Raw genomic sequence first — 19,308 nt, forward strand, 5'->3', positions numbered from 1 at the left:
CTCCAACCTACATACGTCCGCTAGTTCAATGAGAGCCCTCCCTCTTCCCAGCAGAGATCTCACTCTGACGTTAAAAGAGCAGTTACCAGTACAACATCGCCCGGACCGCGACCATCTCAAGGACCAGCATATGCATGTACAGTGGGTAGTATGACTACACGAGCCACTCGTCCTCGCCATGAGATCTTGAGAGCTTATCTCCAGGTCGCCACTGCGAGTAGTTGGCGGGCGGGCAGACACGTTTCGATCTTCAGGAGGCAGTTGAGCAGTTAACGAATATCCCGTATCACACCTAATGCCAGAAACTGCAGCCCCTGATTCAAGATAAAATCTCTTGCCATTGGTTAGAAACGGTGATACACTAGGCCTCCTTTAGCCCATCGTCCAAGCGGTGCTAGAAGCATTCTTCGTCTCGGTACCGGCTTTTCGAGTATGATCAAGTTCCAACGAACGGCATGAACAGGATATGGTGCGTCTGCTGTAGTGTCATACATGCTAGAATACAGCTCGATGTCCTCGTCCTTGTTCAGCAACTCCTTAATGGTCATCGGTTTTTCACCTTCCATCTTCGTGTTCTCCACAATTGCCAAAGTTACCCTGCCGATCTGAATGATACCAGTTTCGGAAACAAGTTTATGATATGTTTCGCTTGTTCGAGCAATGAACGCAAAGAAGTTGATGAAGATAGTCAGTACGTCCGCAATGAGATCCGATGGGTCATTCTCGAGGGTGAACAACTCAACAGCTCGAGAGGTTGGAGATCTGTTGGATATGGATAATGAGAATTTGAGCCAAACATCCGAGCCAAACCTTACAGAAGACCAGCCAACCTGTCACTGATACGTTTCAGTGTGAAGGCGACGTCAAAGCCCTCCCCCATGGATATGTGTGAGAGTACGGCGGTAGCCACCGTCAAAGGTTTGTGTTCGCGGGCGATCGTAGTATAGAGAGAGCGCAAGCCTCGATATGAAATTTCCTCATCAGCACTGGTCGTTCAAGATATAAGAATTGTCTGAAGCCTCAAACGATGAATTGAATAATACCTCGCGACGAAGTTTAAGCAGTCCATTACAGCATCGAGTAATGCGTTGACGTCGAAAACGCTAGACGAGTCAAACATCATATTATGGATTGAGCTCATTCTCCACCCAATGTAATCCCTACTCGTCATGTCCCAATATGTTCTCCGTCTGGACCGCCGACGCTCAGTATCCGAGAGGAATTCCAGCGCTGGATGGAAAGGCCACAAAATTGATAGCCCATGTTTCGAGATCAGTTCCAGTCCAGAACCCTTGAGAAGAACCCCCATGAAGAGTGAGTTACAAGCTCCTAGAAGAGATGACTTCTTGGAGGACGCTGGTACGGCCTGGGGGGCCAGAACATCTTGAAAGTCGGTCACATATAGACCTAGCATCATGTCCAAAACCCCATTCGCCAGGACAACATCACAACGGCCCTCATCTAACGAAAGGAGCTGGGAGAAAAAATCCACAAGAGGTGCAAGCGAGTTATCCTCTCGCTCATGTAGACTTTCTACATACGGCTTGAGAATCGGGTCCCTCACAACATCCGCGTGAGACATGGATGTTAACCTGGCGAGGAGTAAGAGGTGGATAAAACCTACGAACTTGAAAGGAAAGTTACATACGATATAGGGTCAAAATGGGGCATGATATCCGCAACAAAGTGGCCAATTTCAATAACAGGGAAATGATTTAATGCATCTAACAGATATTTGATATTTCTGGACCCAATCTGCGCCATAACCATGCCTGATGCTTGAAAATGAATTCCATTCGAGTACATTTCTGGTCTAGCATCACTAGTCGTAAGTGGAGGGGAAAAACTGCACTTCACGACCCACTTACCTCGATAATTCCAACAAATCAAGGTACATCTGCTCTATGCCGTTCACATATGTAGAGTCTCGATGAGGGAAGTAAAAAGAGATTGTGGACAGTCTTCGGTATATGGCCACTTGTTCGACTCCCTTGAGCGTAATCTTTCCCAATTTATATATTGCTTTCCCGGAAAGCGATCCTGGTCCTACGATTGTACCGACAGAAGAGGAATTAGTCGTGCGATCCGAGTTCGAGAGAAGGCTGGTTGACGAAGAAGCCGTTGAAAAGCTTCTCTCGAGTTGCGGAAATTCACTATCTCTATTGGTCATGGCTGTGAGGGAAAACCTGGGACTCTCTTTTTAGTGGAATTCTCACCACCGTTGTCAATGTCATTCCGAACTGTATGGTTGTCGGCGACGAACAACCAACGCGCGTGACTGAAGTCACTAAATTTCTTCTGGTGGCACCGCATCAATAGGTTTGCTGTCAACCCCACATCACGGGAAGGGAGTACATTGGAAGAAGTATTTCCTACTTAGACTTTGACTTTTTGGGACTCGACCGTACCCTTTCCCCAACCAGACGCGTCCAGTAAATGTACAAACAAATCCACGGTCCAAGACGCCACAATGTTAGCGAGTCAGGAAACTCTAGACTTCTTCTTCAACGGCAAGTCGCCCTTGATTTCTGTCGCCAGTGCCTCTCGTTTGGCTCGCTCTTCCTCCTGCCTAAGCATCACCCTGTCGGCAACCTGTACTTTCCTTAGCGTACCATTCTAGTATATCATCGTGCTTGGCGTCATCGTGAATGAACGCAACTCTCTCTAAACTCCCTCTCCATAGTGCGATCCTCTCATTCGCTATCCAAGATAGCTCCTTGTATTCCTCCTTACTACATTCTTTCTCCGCTTCTTCTGTATCATCCGTGCATGTATCTTCTAATTCGGATGAAGAAACGGCAGAGGCGCTAAGGGGATTACATCTCACCTCATGCACATACAAGAGACTGTTTTAATGCCCCAGTTGGAACTCTTGCCGATGATTAGAAATGGTGCCATAAACCGGTCCTCCTTTAGCCCATCGTCCGGGCGGACATAGGAGCAACTTCCTTCCAGGTGCCCACTTTTCGAGGACAATCAAGTCCCATCGAACGACGTGCACCTGATACGGCTGGTCGGCAGTGGTTTTATACGTGCTGGAGTATAATTCAAGGTCTTTTCTGCTGTAGCACATCAATCCCGCAATCGCCGTTGGTTCCTCATTCTCCAGTTTCGCGTTCTCCAGTATTGTCAACGTTTCTCTGCCGATCCGAATAATCCCGGTTTCAGTAATGAGTTTATGATATTTTTCACTTCTCCGAGCCAAGGAAGCGAAGAAGTTGATAAAGGTCGCCAGGACGTCCGGAATGAGGTCCGACGGATCGTTGTCGAAAGTGAATGACTCGACCACGCGAGGGGTTGGAGATCTGATGGAAAAAAATGAGAACGGTAGTCAGCCGTATGAGAACAACTAAAAACCTTACAGAAGGCCCAACAACACCTTGGCTACACTTTTCAACATCGAGGCTACATCAAATCCCTCTCCTTTGGATAAATACGAATGAACGGCAGTAGCCACACTGAAAGGTACATTGTCGCGGCCAATCGCAGTATAGAGGCAGCGCAGACCTCGGTATGAAATTTCCTCGTCAGGACTAACGATTCGTGATGTCAAAATCAGCCCCATTTACAGAAAAGAATAAACTTACCTCATCACAAAAGTCAGGCAGTCTATTACAGTGTCGAGGAATGTATCCACGTCGAAAACACAGGAAAAGTCAAACATCATATTCTGAATTGTGCGGACTCTCCACTGGACGTAATCCCTGCTCATCACGTCCCAGTATCTTCCCCGTTTAAACCGGCGACGCTCAGTGTCCGCGAGGAATTCCAGCGCTGGATGGAAAGGCCACAAGATTGATAGCCCATGTTTCGAGATGAGTTCCAGTCCAGAACCCTTGAGAAGAACCCCCATGAAGAGTGAGTTACAAGCTCCTAGTAAGGAAGACTTCATAGTGGACCTTGGGAAGTCTCGAGGTGCTAGAACGTCCTGAAAGTCGGTCACGTAAAGTCCAAGCATCATGTCCAAAACCCCATTCGCCAGGACGACATCACGCCGGTCCTCGTCGAGTGTAACAATCTGAGAGAGGAAGTCTATGAAAGGTACAAACGAATTTTCCACTCGTACAGATAGACTCTCCACATATGCCTTGAGAATTGGGTCCTTCACAACATCCGCGTGAGACATGGAGGTTAACCTAGCAAGAGTTAGAGGCGAATAAAACTACAAAAGAAAAGCTGCATACGATACAGGGTCAAAATGGGGTATGATATCCGCAACGAGGTGGCCGAGTTCAATAGAAGGAAAACGTGTCAATGCATTTAACAGATATTTGGTATTTCTGGTCCCGATCTGCGCCATAATCATGCCTAATGCTTGGAAACGAATTCCATTTGAGTACATTCCTGGTCTAGCATCACCAGTCGTAAGTGGAAAAATTGTATTTCAAGGCCTACTTACCTCGATAACTCTAGCAAATCAAGATACATTTGCTCGATGCCGTTCACATTTGAGGAGTCTCGATGATCATGAGGGAAGTAAAAAGAGATTGCAGACAATCTTCGGTAAATGGCCACTTGTTCGACTCCCTTTAGCGTAATCTTTCCCAGTCTATATATTGCTTTCCCGGCAAGCGATCCTGGTCCTACCATTGTACCGATAGAAGAGGAGTCAGTCGTGTAATTTGACTCCGAGAGATGGTCGGAAGTTGACAAAGAAGCCATTGAGAAGTTTCTCTTGAGTTGAGAAAGCTCCCTTTCTCTGTCGGTCATGGTTGTAAACACAGAGTGGGAAACCCGAAGACTGTGCAATTCTCCCCATCGCTGTAGTGTAAAACACGTGGTCTGAGCTCGATCTTCTGACCCTCCCGAGTCCTTCATTCTAACTCGGCTACTAGGCTACTCGGACTCGGGAATGCTCAATAACCGCGAAAACTTATATTTCAAAGCTCAATAGCTCACTGATAGTCCTCCCCTTGCATACCGGACCCCAGTTCCACGACGAGCTGAAGCAATGGCCGTGATCTCAACACCCATAACAGAGTTGTTCAAAATCACTCATCCAGTCATATTAGCTGGTATGAATGTCGCATCCGGTCAGTAGGTCATGCCATGGGGCATTCAAAATTGGGTTGCTAACAGGCAAAGCAGGGCCTGAACTGGTCGCAGCTGTGACGAACGCTGGTGGTCTCGGTGTCCTTGGTGGTTTGGGTTATACCCCCAAGATCTTGAGGTCGCTCATTCACGAAATAAAGGGATATCTGAAGGATAAGAACGCGCCGTTTGGTGTGGATCTTGCTCTTCCTCAGGTGGGTGGGAGTGCTCGGAAAACGAACGTACGTAACACTTTCTTGGTTATGAATTTCTGAGGAGTTTATCGCCGCACAGTATGACTACACCAAAGGCCAACTTCCGGAACTCATCGACGTTATCATTGAAGAGGGTGCCAAGTTGTTCGTTTGTGCTATCGGTATACCACCTCGCTGGGCGGTGGAAAAACTGCACAAGGCCGGAATCCCCGTCATGAACATGGTAGGACATCCAAAACACGTCGCTAAAGCTCTTTCCGTCGGGGTGGATATCATTTGTGCGCAAGCTGGAGAGGGTGGAGGACATACCGGCGAATTGCCTGCGAGCTTGTTGATCCCGGCTTGTGTTGATGCGACCAAAGGCGAAAAGAGCGAGTTGACGGGCGGACCTGTGTACGTCGTTGGTGCAGGCGCAGTGTATGATGGACGTAGTTTGGCTGCCAATTTGATGTGGGGCGCCCAAGCAGTCTGTGAGTTCTGGCTCCTTCCCCGCCTGTTCACGATCTCAACTTCTGCTTTTAGGGGTTGGCACTAGATTCGTTGCATCCGTTGAAGCTGGTGCCCCAAAAATCCACAAGGACTATGTTATTAAGAGTACCCATGAGGATAACATTCGCACTGTCATCTACTCCGGCAGACCACTCAGAGTTTTCAAGACACCCTACGTTGAAGAATGGTAGGCGTTGCCTTCCCTATGCCCTTAGGCATTACATTAATTCTACCCCAGGGAGACAAAACGACAAGACGAAATCGAGAAATTGACTAGTGAAGGTATCATACCCGTCGACCACGATCTCGAGCACCACCCCGAAAGAAGCGCAGTGAGCCGTGGCTGGCTTATGGGGAAAGTCGCAGCCATGATCGACGAAGTCCTGCCTGCAAAGGTATGTTTCAAAGCGTGAGTGCTTCAAAATGATATGAGCATTGACCCTCGTCTTCATTTGTTAAGACTATCGTCGAGAACATGGTCAATGAAGCAGCTGAATTACTGCAGGCCAAATCCAAGTTGGTCACAACGGCAAAGCTTTAAAAGAACTCCATCCGACTGTAGCATCATCCCAAATATTTGTCAAGTATGTATGCGACGGTATTTTATCGAGTCAAAACATCCACACCGTTGTCAGTGATGAGAACCATATGTTCCACTTGGGCACCTCTTGCACAGTTCTGTGACGACCCGTCAGAAAGGAGAGTTGACCGAGGAGAGACTAAGTAACCTCCGTGCTAGCTGTCCATCCATCCGGGAACAACCATCCGAGCGGATCCTTGCCCTGTATGATGATCGGCTGGGGGAAGGTTGTTAGTTCTGTAAAGGTTCTTAGTCATAACTGCGCTACGAACCTCGATAGTGAAACAGTGTCCAGGTTGCATAACACCGGGCTCATCATTTACTGCAAGCGTTGAGCGTGAAACTTCAAGGGGCAAAACAGAACAACTCACGATGATGCCAAATCCATGGGGGACGGTGGAACTCTGTTCCAATTCCGTGTCCAGTGAACTGTTGTGAGATACAAAACTCCATTCCTCGAAACGGTCTCTTGACAAGATCATGTATCGCTCGGCCTATCCCCTTGAAATGTTTTCCTGGTCCGCACGCGTCGATTCCGGCTTGAACAGCTTCGGTGGTTATTTCACAAAGAACACGCCCAGGATGATCCTTTTGTTTGTAGTTGCATATTCATGATTAAGACGAAAGTAACTTGGTAAGACCACAAACTCACCACGTCTCCGACTAGCCAGGTCTGGGAAGTATCTCCGTGGTACCCATTTAAATAAACAGTGATATCGATATTCACGATGTCTCCATCTTCTAAAGGACGGCTGTAACCTTTCCGTTATTTCAGTCCCCAGAAAAAAACCTGACTTCCTACTCACCCATCCGGTATTCCATGAGCAATGATATTATTCACACTAAAACATTGGCACGTTAATCAACGAGAGCGAGTCCTAGAACAAAGAACCCCAACTCGCCTAGTACAACACGACTTCGGGAACCCTCTATAATGTAGCGGTGAGGGATACGCACCACGCGAAAGGATATATTCATGTATGGCACCGTCAATCTCATTCGTCGTGACTCCAGCCTAGGGAAAACGAAAACGCGCCAAAAAGTCAACTCATGTATTAATTGAGCACACATGTACACCCTCACCTTCACCAACGTCCCAGAAAACTCTCGCACCTCCCTTGCCAGGCCAGCCGACTTTCTCAACCCGTCCTCCTCCACTCCACCGAGACGTATCAGTTTCTCTCTCTTCACCAGTGTGGATGTGTTCGTATCATGATGACGCGCCAGCGCATAGGGCGGTTTCCGTACCGAGTTTGGCACATTCCGAGGAGTTATATGGGAAACACCAAACACGAAAGGTTCTTCCGGTAGAACGACGGTGTAGCTCCCAAAATCGTACGCATCGTGGTCTTCCCCCAAATTAGCATCAGTGAAGGTTCTGTGAGGGAGAGTCTTTTTAGGATATATAGTGCGAGCACAACTAGTACTGCGAGGGAGTTGAGAGAAACGAGAAAACATGACCCCCAGCGGCAATCGGTTCTATATATGGACATGCGCTTCCGTTCGTACCTGTAATACATTCCGTTCCTTGAATCAAATCTCAACTAAAGATATCCATATTGATACATAATTACAAAGATAACATACGATAATTGTACTAAAAATGCAGGGAAAGTGAAAGTGAAAGTGATTTAAATCACCTCAATTCCAAAGGCGGAATCCAATCCGGCACTTTCCCCCACTCAAATTTCTCCGCTTTAAACAGCTCAATAACATTCTTAGGTACCACCTCAGACAAGTAATTGGCAGGTAGTTGAGAGTCATACGGGCACTTTCCTTGGACGTAGGATTGCGACATGGCGGATTTAAAATCCGGAACAGACGACAAGCTCTTCTTGGGTGCAGCTGGTGGGGCTCCGAAACCACCACCACTGCTACCAAAAGACATGGAGGTGTTTGACCCAAAAGCACTCGAAGAATCAAAGGCAGAGGGAGCAGCAGCCTGGCCGGCGACCCCAAACGCTGATACTGGAGCAGGCGCTCCAAAGACAGACGAAACTGGTGCTGCGTTTGTAGGCATTGCTGTCGACCCAAATACTGAAGGGGAACCAAAGGCTGAGGTAGATGCAGGTGTAGCTGAAGACCCGAACGCAGAAGGAGGAGCACCAGACATCGATGACCCAAAAACATTATTCGATGCCTGTGATCCAAAGGCGGAGGTCACTGGTCCAGAACTGGAAGTAGCGAAACCGGTGGATCCTCCGGTTCCGAAAGCTGATGTAGTGGTAGAAGGGGCAGCGGCTGCTGCTCCGAATGCGGTTGCCTGACCACTAGGATTTGTGAATGAGGCAAAACCCCCGCTCGTGGTGTTCGGGGTTGGAGGAGCACCAGCACCAAACGCGGTCGGGGCGCTATTTGCATACGCCCCGAATGCACCCGAAGTGGCTGGTTTGATAAGAGAGGATGAAGGCTGGGATGACTGACCGAACACCGAGCTCGGCTGCGAAGGTTGGCCGAAAACGGAGTTAGACTGGGGTGCGGCTTGTTGGAACGCAGACGGTGCTGAGGCTGCCTGCCCAAAGGCCGAGGTAGGCTGGGCTGTCTGTACAGAGGAAGATGTAGAAGGCTGTCCAAAGGCGGACTGCCCAAATGAGGGTTGACCAAATGCGCTAGTAGTGGCATTACCAAACGCTGTCGTGTTTGAGGAACCCGAGGCGGTGGTGTTTTTTAAGGCATTGCTACTCGAATCGGATCCGCTTATCGAGTTGTTCAACATTGATGTAACATTACTTTGCTTGACAGCCTGGTCATAGGCTTGTTGAACGTTATTCCGCGCATCCTAACACAGACATGAGCTAGGTGCGAGACAGACAGGGCTCATACGTACGCTAATGGACTTTTCGGCCTGACTGATTCTGTCCGTTTCATATTGTATCTAAGGTCGTGTTGTCGTCAGTTGGGTTATACAGCGGTGCGTTTTCGGATTGGTTGAAGAATCGACTTGCATATTGGCTGACATTCCCCGCTCCCATGGCAGTGACCGCTTTGCATCGTAATTCTTCGAAAGATTCGTCGAGTCCTGATATCAAGTTGGTTTCGTACTTGGCAGCGGCGTAAGAGGACAAAGGCCAAAGGGGTTTCTCGAGTTGAGGAGTCAGATCATTCTTTATGGAGTCGACACTGATGACAAAGGTTAGCAGAAAATAAAAAGTCGTAAAGAGCGGCGCACGTAAAAAGTGGACTGTTTTGGTTACTCGAGCTGGTCAACCCTCTGTTCCAAGACTGATCTAGAAATCCTATCAACGCCAACACGAGAAAGAGTACGAGTCACCTACTTACAAAAGAGCCTTGTGCCTGGCCCCCTGCTGGATGCTCGTTTCGACATTTATCGCCAAAACGACATTGACCTTTGAGGAAGTAAGTGCATATTGCCTGCAAGACAATGTCAACAACGGCAATAACACCCTCGCGTTAGAATTTACCATTACACCTTAAGCAATCGAAAGACCTGAGGAATATGGTCTTGCACTTTGGACGACGCTGCCTGGTGAGTCGAGGTGGTGAGAGAGCGGTGAGAGAATTTGTGACAGCCTCGACGGTCACGGACTGTCAGAGTCACTCGCGGTCTCTTCTTGAAATGTCGCAGGCAGTAGGAAATGTACGTTTTCCCTTCCAACGAACATTATTCACAACCCTTACGGTCTGAAACCAGACTGCCCTTGCATATGCACGAGTATGGCATCAAGTGGATGCTTCGGAACGCGTCCTTGGAAAACTAGCTGAACGAATTGCATTGGTGTTGATGGGGAAGCACAAACCTATCTACAACCCAAGTGGTGGGTTCTTGATCTTCGAAACACGTCCAAACTAATCAGTTTTCTTTCAGTTGATTGTGGTGACTATGTTATTGTCACGAATTGCACGAAAGTACGAGTTTCTGGGCGGAAAGAGCAATCGCTTCTGTACCGAAAACACACAATGTACCCTGGGGGACTGAAGGAGACGCCGTACAAAGACATGATGGGGAAGAAACCAGAGGAGGTACGCCAAACTACGTTTTCTTTTCACTTGGATTAGCTAAAGGGAGACCCAAAGATCATACGACATGCAGTATCCGGCATGCTTCCAAAAAACAAACTTCGTGAACGAAGACTCGAACGGCTTCGGATATTTCCTGGTAACGAGACTGGTATTCTAGGAGCAAACGTGATGCGTAACTGGCACGATGGAACCATGCCGCAAGACTGGAATCCCACGGAACTGGTGAAGGAAAGCCAGAGGATATTACCTGCGAAATTACACGATAGAAGCAAGCAGATGACGGTATCTTGAACTGAACCCGCGTTACGGATATGTTGTATCGAAACAATTCTACTTCTTCATAAGTCTTAAGTGCGGCGCCCACTCAGTACTCAACTACAGCAAAACTATTTTTTCACGTCGGTCGAGAGTGGGTAGATGTCTCGTTCTGAAGTGGATATACTTGGCTTCTGAAGGATAGGTCACGTTCTCGCTGTTGTCTTCCGCCGCCCACGGTTTGTTGGTGCGTGGCGCAACAGCAATCACAATCACAATCTACAGCAGCATTCATTTCCCCAAACGACCCGTTACTTCCAAATTGATGCGGTAATTCTTGCGGTGTACTCGCCCCTGGACTTCTGGAACAATCAACATGATCAAGTATGTCGCCTGGTATCTGGGTTCGAGATCCCAATGGGCGGTTATTGAGTCAATGTTCCGAACACCGACCTAACAGCCAACAAACAGCCGATACGATAAAGTACTGTTATATGTGGATATAAGTGTACCCTCGGCCCATCAAGGGGAAATGCTGTTATTGGACATATCACGTCAAGTTTCTGAGTGCTCGAATCAGCCCATTGGACGATCCTTTGCACGGCGCCTAAGATACGACGTCGGCATTGGCCTATCGGTAAACCTCTCTCGCTTAGTGTCAGAAGAAGAACTGCTTACCATTGGCATGACGCCTTCTGCACGCGAACCAACCACGAGTTGACCACGAGTCAGCCATGCGTTCGGGAAAGGGTGGCGCAGAAAGAACACTTCGATCGAAATTGACGGTAAGTATTTAGAAGACGGACGCGTTCTGTCGTACGTTTTCTTTTTTATTTTCCAGGACGGGAAGAAGCCACCTCCTAGCTTCCGAGTGATGGGATATCAATGTTCGACAAACGACCTGAATTCCATCTATTTAGAATGGCAAGGGAACCTGGTATCGTGCGGTATATTAACATATTCGTGTGGTATACGAATACATATATGGGTCGGTCACAAGAGAGCATGACGAAGACGAAAACAAAACTGATACTGTAGCAACTGTTCTTCTGTTGGAAATTTTTCGTGATCATCACAAATATGCGTCTTGCTATCGAAATGGAAATTTGTGAGGGTGATGGTGGCGTACAACTCTCGATCCCCTCGTATTATGATTGCTGTCGGGTGGCAAATGTTATGTGTGGAGAAACGAGGGAACGAGGGAATGATTCCCAGCTACTCGACAGCTGGAATTCGCGCTTCCGAGTGATGCATCGATAAGGAGGAATAGAAGGGACAGCAAGGGCAAGTCGGTGATCCCGACAGCATGTGCTGTTGTCCAATGTCCGTGGAGTATCGTCGGTCATATGCGACCGTCGACGGATCCTGTAGACTGCAGTCTACCAATTCGACCAAATATACATTCTGTTCAGTATGAGTGTTGTCATTATTTCCGTGACAAAACCCATTGCTGCCGGACTCAGAGTCACACGAGCTTGGTAGTCGCTCTCGGGTGAGGAAAGAAGCTCCCAGACGGCAAGGCATAGTCGACCGTCAATACACTAATGACAAGAACACCGAGTCAGTAAATAGTAAAGACGTTGCAAGGCAAAATAGATCCCCGGTCCTCGACTGGTACCCGTGATCAAGACAGACATTTGAACATACCTCCATACGTTGTGGTGAAATTCTCCATTTGTAGGCTCGACCTGACTGTGCAGTAAAGTATCGAGAACTGTGAAAAAAAAAACAAATAGACCTCAGCAACCAACCGACACGATCGACGCGTGTACTCACTTGCTTCCCTCTTTTTGTAGACGGCAGAGGTGAGGCATGGGTAGTGTTATATGATTGTTTCCGTAAACAACATATCCAGGCGTCACCTGAGGTCCAAAGTAGAAATACGACCTTTCCGGACCCATGATAGTTGGATGCTGCTCTGCCCAAGGTGCTTCGCGCGTCAGTCGCACGACCAGGTTTGGAGTGTGGGATGCCTGCATCGATGTTGGGAGTTCGCGTTCAAGAAGGGGAGCAACATACTCACAAGTGCCCTTCGTGCCATCAGTAAGAATAACGAAGAAAACTGTGAGTTTAGAACTCACATGGTGAACGCAACTCTGCCTTCTAAGTCTTCATAATTGGAGTTGAAAGGATCGGTACCAGTCTGGAAAAGGACACACGGCGCGGCCATGGATACAGAGAATGTTGGGGAATTGGGAGTTCAAGAAAGGCCCATGATAACAGGTGAGGAATAAATATGAGCGCAGCTGATCGCTGATGAAGTGAGATGGACTGGGGCTCTGGAACGTAAACAGGACCCAAGAATCGGTTGCCCACGTGCTTTCCGGAAATAGCACCACGTGGGAGAAAACGTGCCAGATTTGCGGATCAGGCTAGCCCTGACATAACGCTGCGCCGCTGCGGCTGTCGCCGAATACCATCCGTTTTGCTCGGCCATCCCGTCGGCGTAATGTGGCTACTAGACGCTCACAGGGGCGCATGTGTACGTATCCCATGAACCCGCTTCCATCACCCGCCGACAATCCTTACAACGCCGCGATTGAAGCCTTTCTTTCAGTTTATTGATACGTTCCTAAATCGCCTGCACGGAACGGAAAATAGTTCACTACTGAATGGAAGCATGGCTCAAGAATTCGGCCGATTTCCGGTTGCCATCCAAGTCCGAGGCACACGTGGATGTGCACAAGGCTAACCCAGTCGGAATGCAGAATTCATACACGGAACACGTATACATCCTAAGTATATGCTGACCGATTCTCATGCTTCCATTTGACGCGTTCCTAGTTGATCCCGCGAGTACATAGTACACGAGATGACCATATAACATACTTCACTGAGTCCGTCGGTCGGCAATGATATAGCAACGATGTCGTAACTTGGATATCTGCTTAATTTCCGGTCAGGATCGTAAATATTGAATTCTTACCTTGCTTCAGCACGGATGAACGAGTTCATGCAGTAATGAGGGTGATTAACTGTATCCAATCCAATATTTCGGACCCTTCATTTGAGACGTCGTCGATTAGTACCCAGTGCTCCATATGTAGTAGCAGGGGGGCTCAAACCTGGCCAAATCTTGATATGCTGATACATAGAAATGAAATCGGTCTTCTGATCTACGCGAAACGGCCAGTATAACCGCCGGTCTACAAAGAACTCACACCCTATTACTATTTCCCCCTCGCTCTCAAGTTACACCAACTCATCGACAAGTGTGCCACACAGCCCCTGTGCCAAAGCTGCAAAAGTTGAAAAGCCGGTGTCAAAAAACCTATTTGACAGTTCTCGTTCTCGTGGCAATTGACAGATCGACCCCGGTACCTCGGTCCGGGTATATTCGTCCCCATGTGTGCTTATGCTTTTTTGCGTTGAATGACGGCAGAAATTCGAGTTCTGTGATCTTCTGTGACTGTGAGCTTCGAATTGAGTGCCTGCTCCTACTCGGTAAAGCATGTCCTGTAATCCCGCTCTAAGTGAGCCCCGGGACATGACTCATGAGGAGAAGGGAAACACAGTGGGGACGATACAAGCGAACTTGCACACGAGAACAGCAGTCTCCAACAAGTCGACGTCCCTTCTCAAGCCCTTTAGTGCCAACGAACTTGCTACGTTGCATATCTCGACCGTGAAACAAAGTAACGGATGGCGGGTTCATCATCGAACTCACCTTGATATCGGTATTCCAAAAGGTTAGCCAATTACGTCGCCAGCCCTGGATTTCTCTGATACAGAATCTACCCAGTTTCAAGAATTGCAGGCCGTTATTCTAGACCCTTTCAACGGCGTGTCTCAGCAGAGAGATGCAAGGCGAACTGTGAGGGAATAAGTAAGATTCTAGTAGCCATCAGGATCGGGGACTCTAGATAACGGTCGTCATACATGTTCGATTGAGGTTTTCTCGAACCAGCCCTCTCCACATTGGGTCTAGCCTTTTCCACAAGCTCGGGAAGAGTGGGAAGGTCGCAGAGTGCATGGGTACTGCGCCGCACGAGGGAGTAGAATGGTAAGTGGAATAGAAGCCACGACGGTAATGCGGACCATCTGTGTACTATACTTGTACAAGGGACACACCCGACGGGACTTCATCCTAAGCGACTAAAGAGATATTTTTTGCCATCCCAAATATCAAAAAGCAGTCGAGGATTGGGATCCTAGGATTTTAACTGTTTGTGGGAACGAACTGTTCAAAGATATAATCCTAAAGCAAGTGAAGTGAGTTCCAAACGCACCATGATCTGGCGCGGAGATGAAGACCTGAGAATGGACGTACTGATTCCTGAACACTGAAGTGTCAGATAGGTATCTGAAGCGAACTGTGTTGAAACAACCATTAATAGGGCTGTTGGCGCACGTTGACAGAAAAATTCCATTCTGGAACTGGGCGTCCTTCCTTCGATGGTGCCCATGGGTAAAAAAAAATCGTGAGGTAGCCAATACGCAAAGGTCGCCGAGGTCCTGGGAGATACTTGGCTAAAATCCACGATTCGATGTTGCCTCGCGTTACAGTGTTCGGATCGCTGAACCCAATCTTTTAGGAACATAAATGTGGGTTGCAAGGGCCCACAACATATCCGACGTACAGACTTATGTAGATCGGTTCCGACATATCCAAGAACCCGTTTACCCGGGCGCTTTAGATGTGGGGCATTTTACGTTTCCATGGGCGCCCAAATTATATTTATCGATGATTGAGAGGATGAGTTTTGGGAAAGAGCGATGTCAATCTTTGCATAGAAGATGAAAGATGCCACTCACTAAAACCGTCAGCCCCATTCACTCAGAGAGTTTCAAGAAAGGCTCTGTTGGATGGAGCGACTTGTGGAAGTTCGGGCTGGGCTTTAGGTTGATGGACGTGCGATTTTGAATGGTGTATTGACCAGAAATGGCAATGCATTCTCACGCGCCTTGCTCCACCACCATAAACGGTGCAGGCTCTCGTCTCTGAATCTTTGTGCTTCATGTTCACATGTCACTATCTGTTGGCGGGAATGGACCAGAACTCCAATTGGCCAACGAAAAGGAGATAGCCAGTAATCTGAATACAGACGAGGATTCGCAAGGCCACGAGAGCGATTCCAGTGTTCAGGTGGGAAATGACGGAGATTCCGCTGGAGGAGAATACCTAGATGACAATGCAGTAGAGGAAGAGGAAGAGGAGGAAGAGGAAGAGGAAGAAGAAGAAGAGGACGAGGAGGACGACGAAGAACCCGCACTGAAATATGAACGAATATCCGGTAATCTACCTGACATATTCAAGAAGGATTCAGGTTCAGCTATTGCTATGTCCAAGAAATACATGGTGATTCATCTATCCTTTGACTGCATTTTATCCATATAGACCATTACGTAGATCCTTGGAACACACACCGGTTTCCTTCATTTGTTTGACCTCTCTGGGAAGCGTATTAAATCGTTTAAACCACACCAGGCTTCTATTGTGGACATATGCGTCGACACTACTGGAGATTTCGTTGGAACTGCTTCTATGGACGGTGAGTAAAGGGTGCACGAATAGGACGCGTCACATTGATTCATTTCGCAGGTCAGGTCGTCATCGTGTCGCTCGCCTCGACTAAAGAAACTTACTCCTTCGATATGCGAAGACCCATGAAGACCATAGCGCTTGAACCTAACTTTGGAAAGCGAAGTACGAGGGGATTTGTATGTGGTGGTCTCGCAGGCGCTCTAGTTCTGCGCGAGAAGGGATGGCTTGGACACACCGAGACTACTCTCCATGTCGGCGAAGGTCCCATTTGGCAGGCACGCTGGCAAGGTCGACTCATTAGCTGGGCTAACGATCTCGGAGTGAAGATATATGATACAGAATCACAAACGCGAATCACCTTCATCGATCGACCTCCTGACAGTCCACGAGCCGATCTCTTCAAATGTTCTCTGTATTGGCAGGATGATTCTACCTTGTTAATAGCATGGGCAAACCATATCAAAGTGGCACGGATTCGCGCACGCCCTCGAAACGTGACGGTTTCGGAATCAGCAAACTTACCCCCTCTACTGGTCGAGATTACTGCAGTATTTCAATTGGATTGCATGATATCTGGTATCATCCCACATCCCACCCAGCTATCGTCCGTTCCCGTAATGCAGAGCCGACCTGCTTCCATCGTGTCACAAGGCTCTTCTAAGCGGCAATCCCATGCTCCCCCTCCCTCTCTCACGTCTTTTCTTCTTCTGGCATATACGCCTCCAGACGTAGACTTTGAAGAAAAGACCGAAGACCGTGCTCGCCAGGCGCGCAAAGTTGCTGAACGACCAGAGTTACGTATCATATCTCGCGCGGGAGAAGAGTTGGCTGCGGACGCACTCAGTGTTGCGAATTTCCAGAAGTGGGGTTGTAACGATTACATCCTGCTAGGTGTCGATGAAAATAATGAGATGGGTATACACGGACGGTCTTACGTCGTCCTGAGTCCGCAAGATATTATCCTTGTGCGACCTCGGGATCGAATAGATCACGTCTCGTGGCTAATGGAGAGACTACGGTACGAAGAGGCTTTAGAGGAGATAGAGGCCATCGAAACTGAAGGTCCGGCTCCGGAGATGGTCATAAATGGGGCCAAGATGACGACTTCAGGTATTGGTTTACGCTACGTTGAACACCTCCTTAGCGAGAGTGGGTCCTTTCCTTTCCTCGGTGTCAATATTCACTTACGTCCGCTAGAACAGGAGAATACGCGAAAGCAGCTCGATTATGTCCGAAAGTTTGTGCGCGTGATCCCAAAAGATGGGAGCATTGGATTTTTGTATTTGCCGAGAAGCATCAACTACAGGTCAGTAACGGACAATGTATCCCTGCGTTGCTTCTATTGACGCTGAGATTCTCTAGGCCATCATCCCATACGTTCCCACAGAAGAGCCTCGTTTAGAACATCTGGTTTATGAGATGATGCTCGCACACTTTTTGGCACATGATCACCCAACTCTTCTCAAAACGATCAAGGAATGGCCGAGGGACATTTACGACATAGCGGCTGTGATAATAGCAATCCAGGCTGAGTTGACCAAAGCTGGGAACACGGTTATCTTAATGGAATGCCTTGCCGAGTTGTAAGTCGACAGTAGACATCCGCTGCCCTTGAATTCGACGCTGATCGAATCCCTTGAAGGTATATTGCTAATCGTCAACCCGGGAAGGCATTGCCTTACCTTCTGCGCCTACGACGCCCCAACGTCTTTGATCTCATCCGGGAAAATAATCTTTTCACGGACGTGCAAAGTCAGGTTCTCTCACTTATCGAGTTCGACCAGGAGCTGAGGGAGCAACGGCGTCGGAGTCGAGAAGAGAATTCCGAACCGCCAGAGGAGGACGGGGAGAGAAGTGAGGCTATAGAGCTATTAGTAGACAACGTGCACTCCATACCGGTAGGTGCAGTTCAAGTCTCGCCCAAACGGAAGCCTGACTTGTCTTTCAAGATAACCAGAGTTGTGCAGCAGCTTCAAACAAGCCCCAAGTATCTTTTTCTGTATCTTGACGCGATCATGAAAGTGGATCTCCAGTTACTCGCCGGATTCCCCGATCTGCAGGACCTACAGGTTTACCTCATAAAGTGGTGTAGTTTGCCTAGACTCTGACTTTTATCTCTGCTATAGGTCAAGTTATATGCAGACTATGCTCGTCCAAGGCTTATCGACTTTCTGAGAGCAAGTACTGAGTACGATTTGGAAAAGGTTGTTTGTGTTCTTATCCCTGAAATGCTTCCCTTACCTTGGTGTAGGCGTATAATGTCTGCCAGGACAGAGACCTCGTTCCGGAGATGGTGTTCCTTCTAGGTCGTATGGGCAACAATAAAAAGGCTTTGACTCTGATCATTGAACGACTCGGAGACGTCCATAGGGTATGTATTAGACATCGTTCATCGCTTGGTTCTGATTTTCTGCTTTGAAATGCAAGGCGATAGATTTCGCCAAGGAACAAGCGGATGATGATCTTTGGGAAGATCTGTTGAAATATTCGGAGACGCGTCCAAGTGCGTGAGATTCCTCTTTATTGATTCATGTTCGACTTATACGCTGGTAGCGTTCATCCGTGGTCTTCTTGAGAACGTTGGGCCGGAGATAAATCCTATCCGTCTCATCAGACGAATCAAGAATGGACTCGAGATTCCCGGACTGAAGGAAGCGCTGATCAAGATATTGCAGGACTTCCATTTGCAGATATCACTGTTGGAAGGTTGCCAGACCATACTCGATGGAGACGGCTCAGATTTTTCAAGGAAGCTGCAAAAGGACCAGACGGGTGGATTCCTACTGAACGGTAAATTCATATCACTATTCTTTAGCTTTGTCAGTACTCATTTTACTATAGCAAAATCTATCTGTCCAATATGTTCTCGAACTTTACAAGAGGTTCCGCAGGGTCTCGTCATATTATTCCTATGCCGGCACACTGTTCACGCAAGCTGCGTCATCGGCGGGGATTCCCTACCGCAACAACCGGATGCTCTGTTGCGAGAAGCTGGGCTCTCTTCTGGTCGAGGTCTGAGCGGAAGGATAGCTTTGTAGGTTACTGTGGCCAATTCCTTACATTTTCCTGACTCTCCTCTTTCTCAGCGAATCCATAGTCAGACCAAAGATCAAACAGGGCTGCCCGGTCTGTCACCAGAGAAGCGAGGGAATTTAATGATACTAAGTAGTTGCATTAAGTCTATCCTTATACCCGCCTGAGAACTGGATACCCTACTCCCGGTCTTCACGACTATAAACTCGCTATCCAACGTTAGCTTTAGTCAACAACCC

The 19,308-nt window shown here is 48.1% G+C and overlaps 9 protein-coding genes across 10 annotated transcripts; 3 read left to right on the plus strand and 6 right to left on the minus strand.

Annotated features, from left to right (window-relative positions):
- Positions 1–344: 344 nt before the first annotated feature.
- On the minus strand, positions 345–2,170 carry E1B28_004886 (uncharacterized protein; the record flags this gene model as incomplete). Its single annotated transcript, XM_043149412.1, has 5 exons — positions 345–762; positions 816–986; positions 1,044–1,592; positions 1,649–1,813; positions 1,869–2,170. 5 exons carry the CDS (start codon positions 2,168–2,170, stop codon positions 345–347), a joined length of 1,605 nt encoding a protein of 534 aa, XP_043014018.1.
- Positions 2,171–2,569: 399 nt separating this feature from the next.
- On the minus strand, positions 2,570–2,832 carry E1B28_004887 (uncharacterized protein; the record flags this gene model as incomplete). Its single annotated transcript, XM_043149413.1, has 2 exons — positions 2,570–2,807; positions 2,828–2,832. 2 exons carry the CDS (start codon positions 2,830–2,832, stop codon positions 2,570–2,572), a joined length of 243 nt encoding a protein of 80 aa, XP_043014019.1.
- Positions 2,833–2,851: 19 nt separating this feature from the next.
- E1B28_004888 (uncharacterized protein) lies at positions 2,852–4,710 on the minus strand (the record flags this gene model as incomplete). The annotated part of the gene is made up of 5 exons (XM_043149414.1): positions 2,852–3,305; positions 3,363–3,533; positions 3,588–4,136; positions 4,185–4,349; positions 4,400–4,710. 5 exons carry the CDS (start codon positions 4,708–4,710, stop codon positions 2,852–2,854), a joined length of 1,650 nt encoding a protein of 549 aa, XP_043014020.1.
- Positions 4,711–4,869: 159 nt separating this feature from the next.
- E1B28_004889 (uncharacterized protein) lies at positions 4,870–6,289 on the plus strand. Its single transcript, XM_043149415.1, has 6 exons — positions 4,870–5,033; positions 5,089–5,273; positions 5,326–5,716; positions 5,769–5,922; positions 5,974–6,130; positions 6,196–6,289. The coding sequence occupies exons 1-6, from the start codon at positions 4,952–4,954 to the stop codon at positions 6,274–6,276; spliced, it is 1,050 nt and encodes a 349-aa protein (XP_043014021.1). The 5' UTR covers positions 4,870–4,951; the 3' UTR covers positions 6,277–6,289.
- Positions 6,290–6,317: 28 nt separating this feature from the next.
- On the minus strand, positions 6,318–7,782 carry E1B28_004890 (uncharacterized protein). Its single transcript, XM_043149416.1, has 8 exons — positions 7,399–7,782; positions 7,218–7,330; positions 7,122–7,157; positions 6,968–7,067; positions 6,687–6,903; positions 6,588–6,637; positions 6,464–6,532; positions 6,318–6,413 (listed from the first exon to the last, which is right to left on the minus strand). Exons 1-8 carry the CDS (start codon positions 7,771–7,773, stop codon positions 6,339–6,341), a joined length of 1,035 nt encoding a protein of 344 aa, XP_043014022.1. The 5' UTR covers positions 7,774–7,782; the 3' UTR covers positions 6,318–6,338.
- A 73-nt stretch (positions 7,783–7,855) lies between these two features.
- Positions 7,856–9,853, minus strand: E1B28_004891 (uncharacterized protein). Of its 2 annotated transcripts, none has more exons than XM_043149417.1 (6): positions 9,738–9,853; positions 9,595–9,687; positions 9,485–9,542; positions 9,261–9,435; positions 9,143–9,190; positions 7,856–9,094 (listed from the first exon to the last, which is right to left on the minus strand). In XM_043149417.1, the coding sequence occupies exons 2-6, from the start codon at positions 9,638–9,640 to the stop codon at positions 7,952–7,954; spliced, it is 1,470 nt and encodes a 489-aa protein (XP_043014023.1). In that variant the 5' UTR covers positions 9,641–9,687; positions 9,738–9,853; the 3' UTR covers positions 7,856–7,951. The 2 variants fall into 2 exon arrangements, with proteins under 2 accessions (XP_043014023.1, XP_043014024.1); XM_043149418.1 differs by having other exon boundaries at positions 9,591–9,687.
- E1B28_004892 (uncharacterized protein) lies at positions 9,771–10,743 on the plus strand. The gene is made up of 4 exons (XM_043149419.1): positions 9,771–9,913; positions 9,968–10,091; positions 10,142–10,296; positions 10,351–10,743. The coding sequence occupies exons 1-4, from the start codon at positions 9,773–9,775 to the stop codon at positions 10,585–10,587; spliced, it is 657 nt and encodes a 218-aa protein (XP_043014025.1). The 5' UTR covers positions 9,771–9,772; the 3' UTR covers positions 10,588–10,743.
- A 698-nt stretch (positions 10,744–11,441) lies between these two features.
- Positions 11,442–12,824, minus strand: E1B28_004893 (uncharacterized protein). The gene is made up of 5 exons (XM_043149420.1): positions 12,633–12,824; positions 12,575–12,581; positions 12,328–12,524; positions 12,199–12,265; positions 11,442–12,092 (listed from the first exon to the last, which is right to left on the minus strand). The coding sequence occupies exons 1-5, from the start codon at positions 12,719–12,721 to the stop codon at positions 11,931–11,933; spliced, it is 522 nt and encodes a 173-aa protein (XP_043014026.1). The 5' UTR covers positions 12,722–12,824; the 3' UTR covers positions 11,442–11,930.
- A 2,638-nt stretch (positions 12,825–15,462) lies between these two features.
- E1B28_004894 (uncharacterized protein) lies at positions 15,463–19,272 on the plus strand. Its single transcript, XM_043149421.1, has 13 exons — positions 15,463–15,850; positions 15,902–16,043; positions 16,094–17,185; positions 17,239–17,342; positions 17,399–17,619; positions 17,679–17,934; positions 17,986–18,105; positions 18,163–18,240; positions 18,288–18,407; positions 18,464–18,539; positions 18,590–18,826; positions 18,878–19,070; positions 19,123–19,272. Exons 1-13 carry the CDS (start codon positions 15,518–15,520, stop codon positions 19,190–19,192), a joined length of 3,042 nt encoding a protein of 1,013 aa, XP_043014027.1. The 5' UTR covers positions 15,463–15,517; the 3' UTR covers positions 19,193–19,272.
- The last annotated feature ends 36 nt before the right edge of the window (positions 19,273–19,308 follow it).

This window comes from Marasmius oreades, chromosome 2, assembly GCF_018924745.1.
Source record: "Marasmius oreades isolate 03SP1 chromosome 2, whole genome shotgun sequence".
Taxonomy (NCBI): Eukaryota; Fungi; Basidiomycota; class Agaricomycetes; order Agaricales; family Marasmiaceae; genus Marasmius; species Marasmius oreades.

Bases quoted from the DNA above. Each gene is read 5' to 3' on its own strand.
- E1B28_004889 (XM_043149415.1), top strand. From the start codon at position 4,952: ATGGCCGTGATCTCAACACCCATAACAGAGTTGTTCAAAATCACTCAT. The intron at 5,034-5,088 runs GTCAGTAGGTCA...CAGGCAAAGCAG, and splicing joins TGGTATGAATGTCGCATCCG to GGCCTGAACTGGTCGCAGCT. The intron at 6,131-6,195 runs GTATGTTTCAAA...TCATTTGTTAAG, and splicing joins ACGAAGTCCTGCCTGCAAAG to ACTATCGTCGAGAACATGGT.
- E1B28_004890 (XM_043149416.1), bottom strand. From the start codon at position 7,773: ATGTTTTCTCGTTTCTCTCAACTCCCTCGCAGTACTAGTTGTGCTCGC. The intron at 6,904-6,967 runs GTGAGTTTGTGG...TACAAACAAAAG, and splicing joins CCTGGCTAGTCGGAGACGTG to GATCATCCTGGGCGTGTTCT. The intron at 6,414-6,463 runs GTTACTTAGTCT...GGGTCGTCACAG, and splicing joins GATGGACAGCTAGCACGGAG to AACTGTGCAAGAGGTGCCCA.
- E1B28_004891 (XM_043149418.1), bottom strand. The intron at 9,436-9,484 runs GTGCGCCGCTCT...CTTTGTCATCAG, and splicing joins CAAAACAGTCCACTTTTTAC to TGTCGACTCCATAAAGAATG. The intron at 9,191-9,260 runs GCAAGTCGATTC...ACACGACCTTAG, and splicing joins CGGGGAATGTCAGCCAATAT to ATACAATATGAAACGGACAG.
- E1B28_004892 (XM_043149419.1), top strand. From the start codon at position 9,773: ATGGTCTTGCACTTTGGACGACGCTGCCTGGTGAGTCGAGGTGGTGAG. The intron at 10,092-10,141 runs GTGGGTTCTTGA...GTTTTCTTTCAG, and splicing joins ACCTATCTACAACCCAAGTG to TTGATTGTGGTGACTATGTT. The intron at 10,297-10,350 runs GTACGCCAAACT...GGAGACCCAAAG, and splicing joins TGGGGAAGAAACCAGAGGAG to ATCATACGACATGCAGTATC.
- E1B28_004893 (XM_043149420.1), bottom strand. From the start codon at position 12,721: ATGGCCGCGCCGTGTGTCCTTTTCCAGACTGGTACCGATCCTTTCAAC. The intron at 12,266-12,327 runs GTGAGTACACGC...TTTTTTTCACAG, and splicing joins CTACAAAAAGAGGGAAGCAA to TTCTCGATACTTTACTGCAC. The intron at 12,093-12,198 runs GTATGTTCAAAT...TCTTGTCATTAG, and splicing joins TTTCACCACAACGTATGGAG to TGTATTGACGGTCGACTATG.
- E1B28_004894 (XM_043149421.1), top strand. From the start codon at position 15,518: ATGTCACTATCTGTTGGCGGGAATGGACCAGAACTCCAATTGGCCAAC. The intron at 16,044-16,093 runs GTGAGTAAAGGG...TTCATTTCGCAG, and splicing joins TGGAACTGCTTCTATGGACG to GTCAGGTCGTCATCGTGTCG. The intron at 18,241-18,287 runs GTTGTTTGTGTT...ACCTTGGTGTAG, and splicing joins CTGAGTACGATTTGGAAAAG to GCGTATAATGTCTGCCAGGA.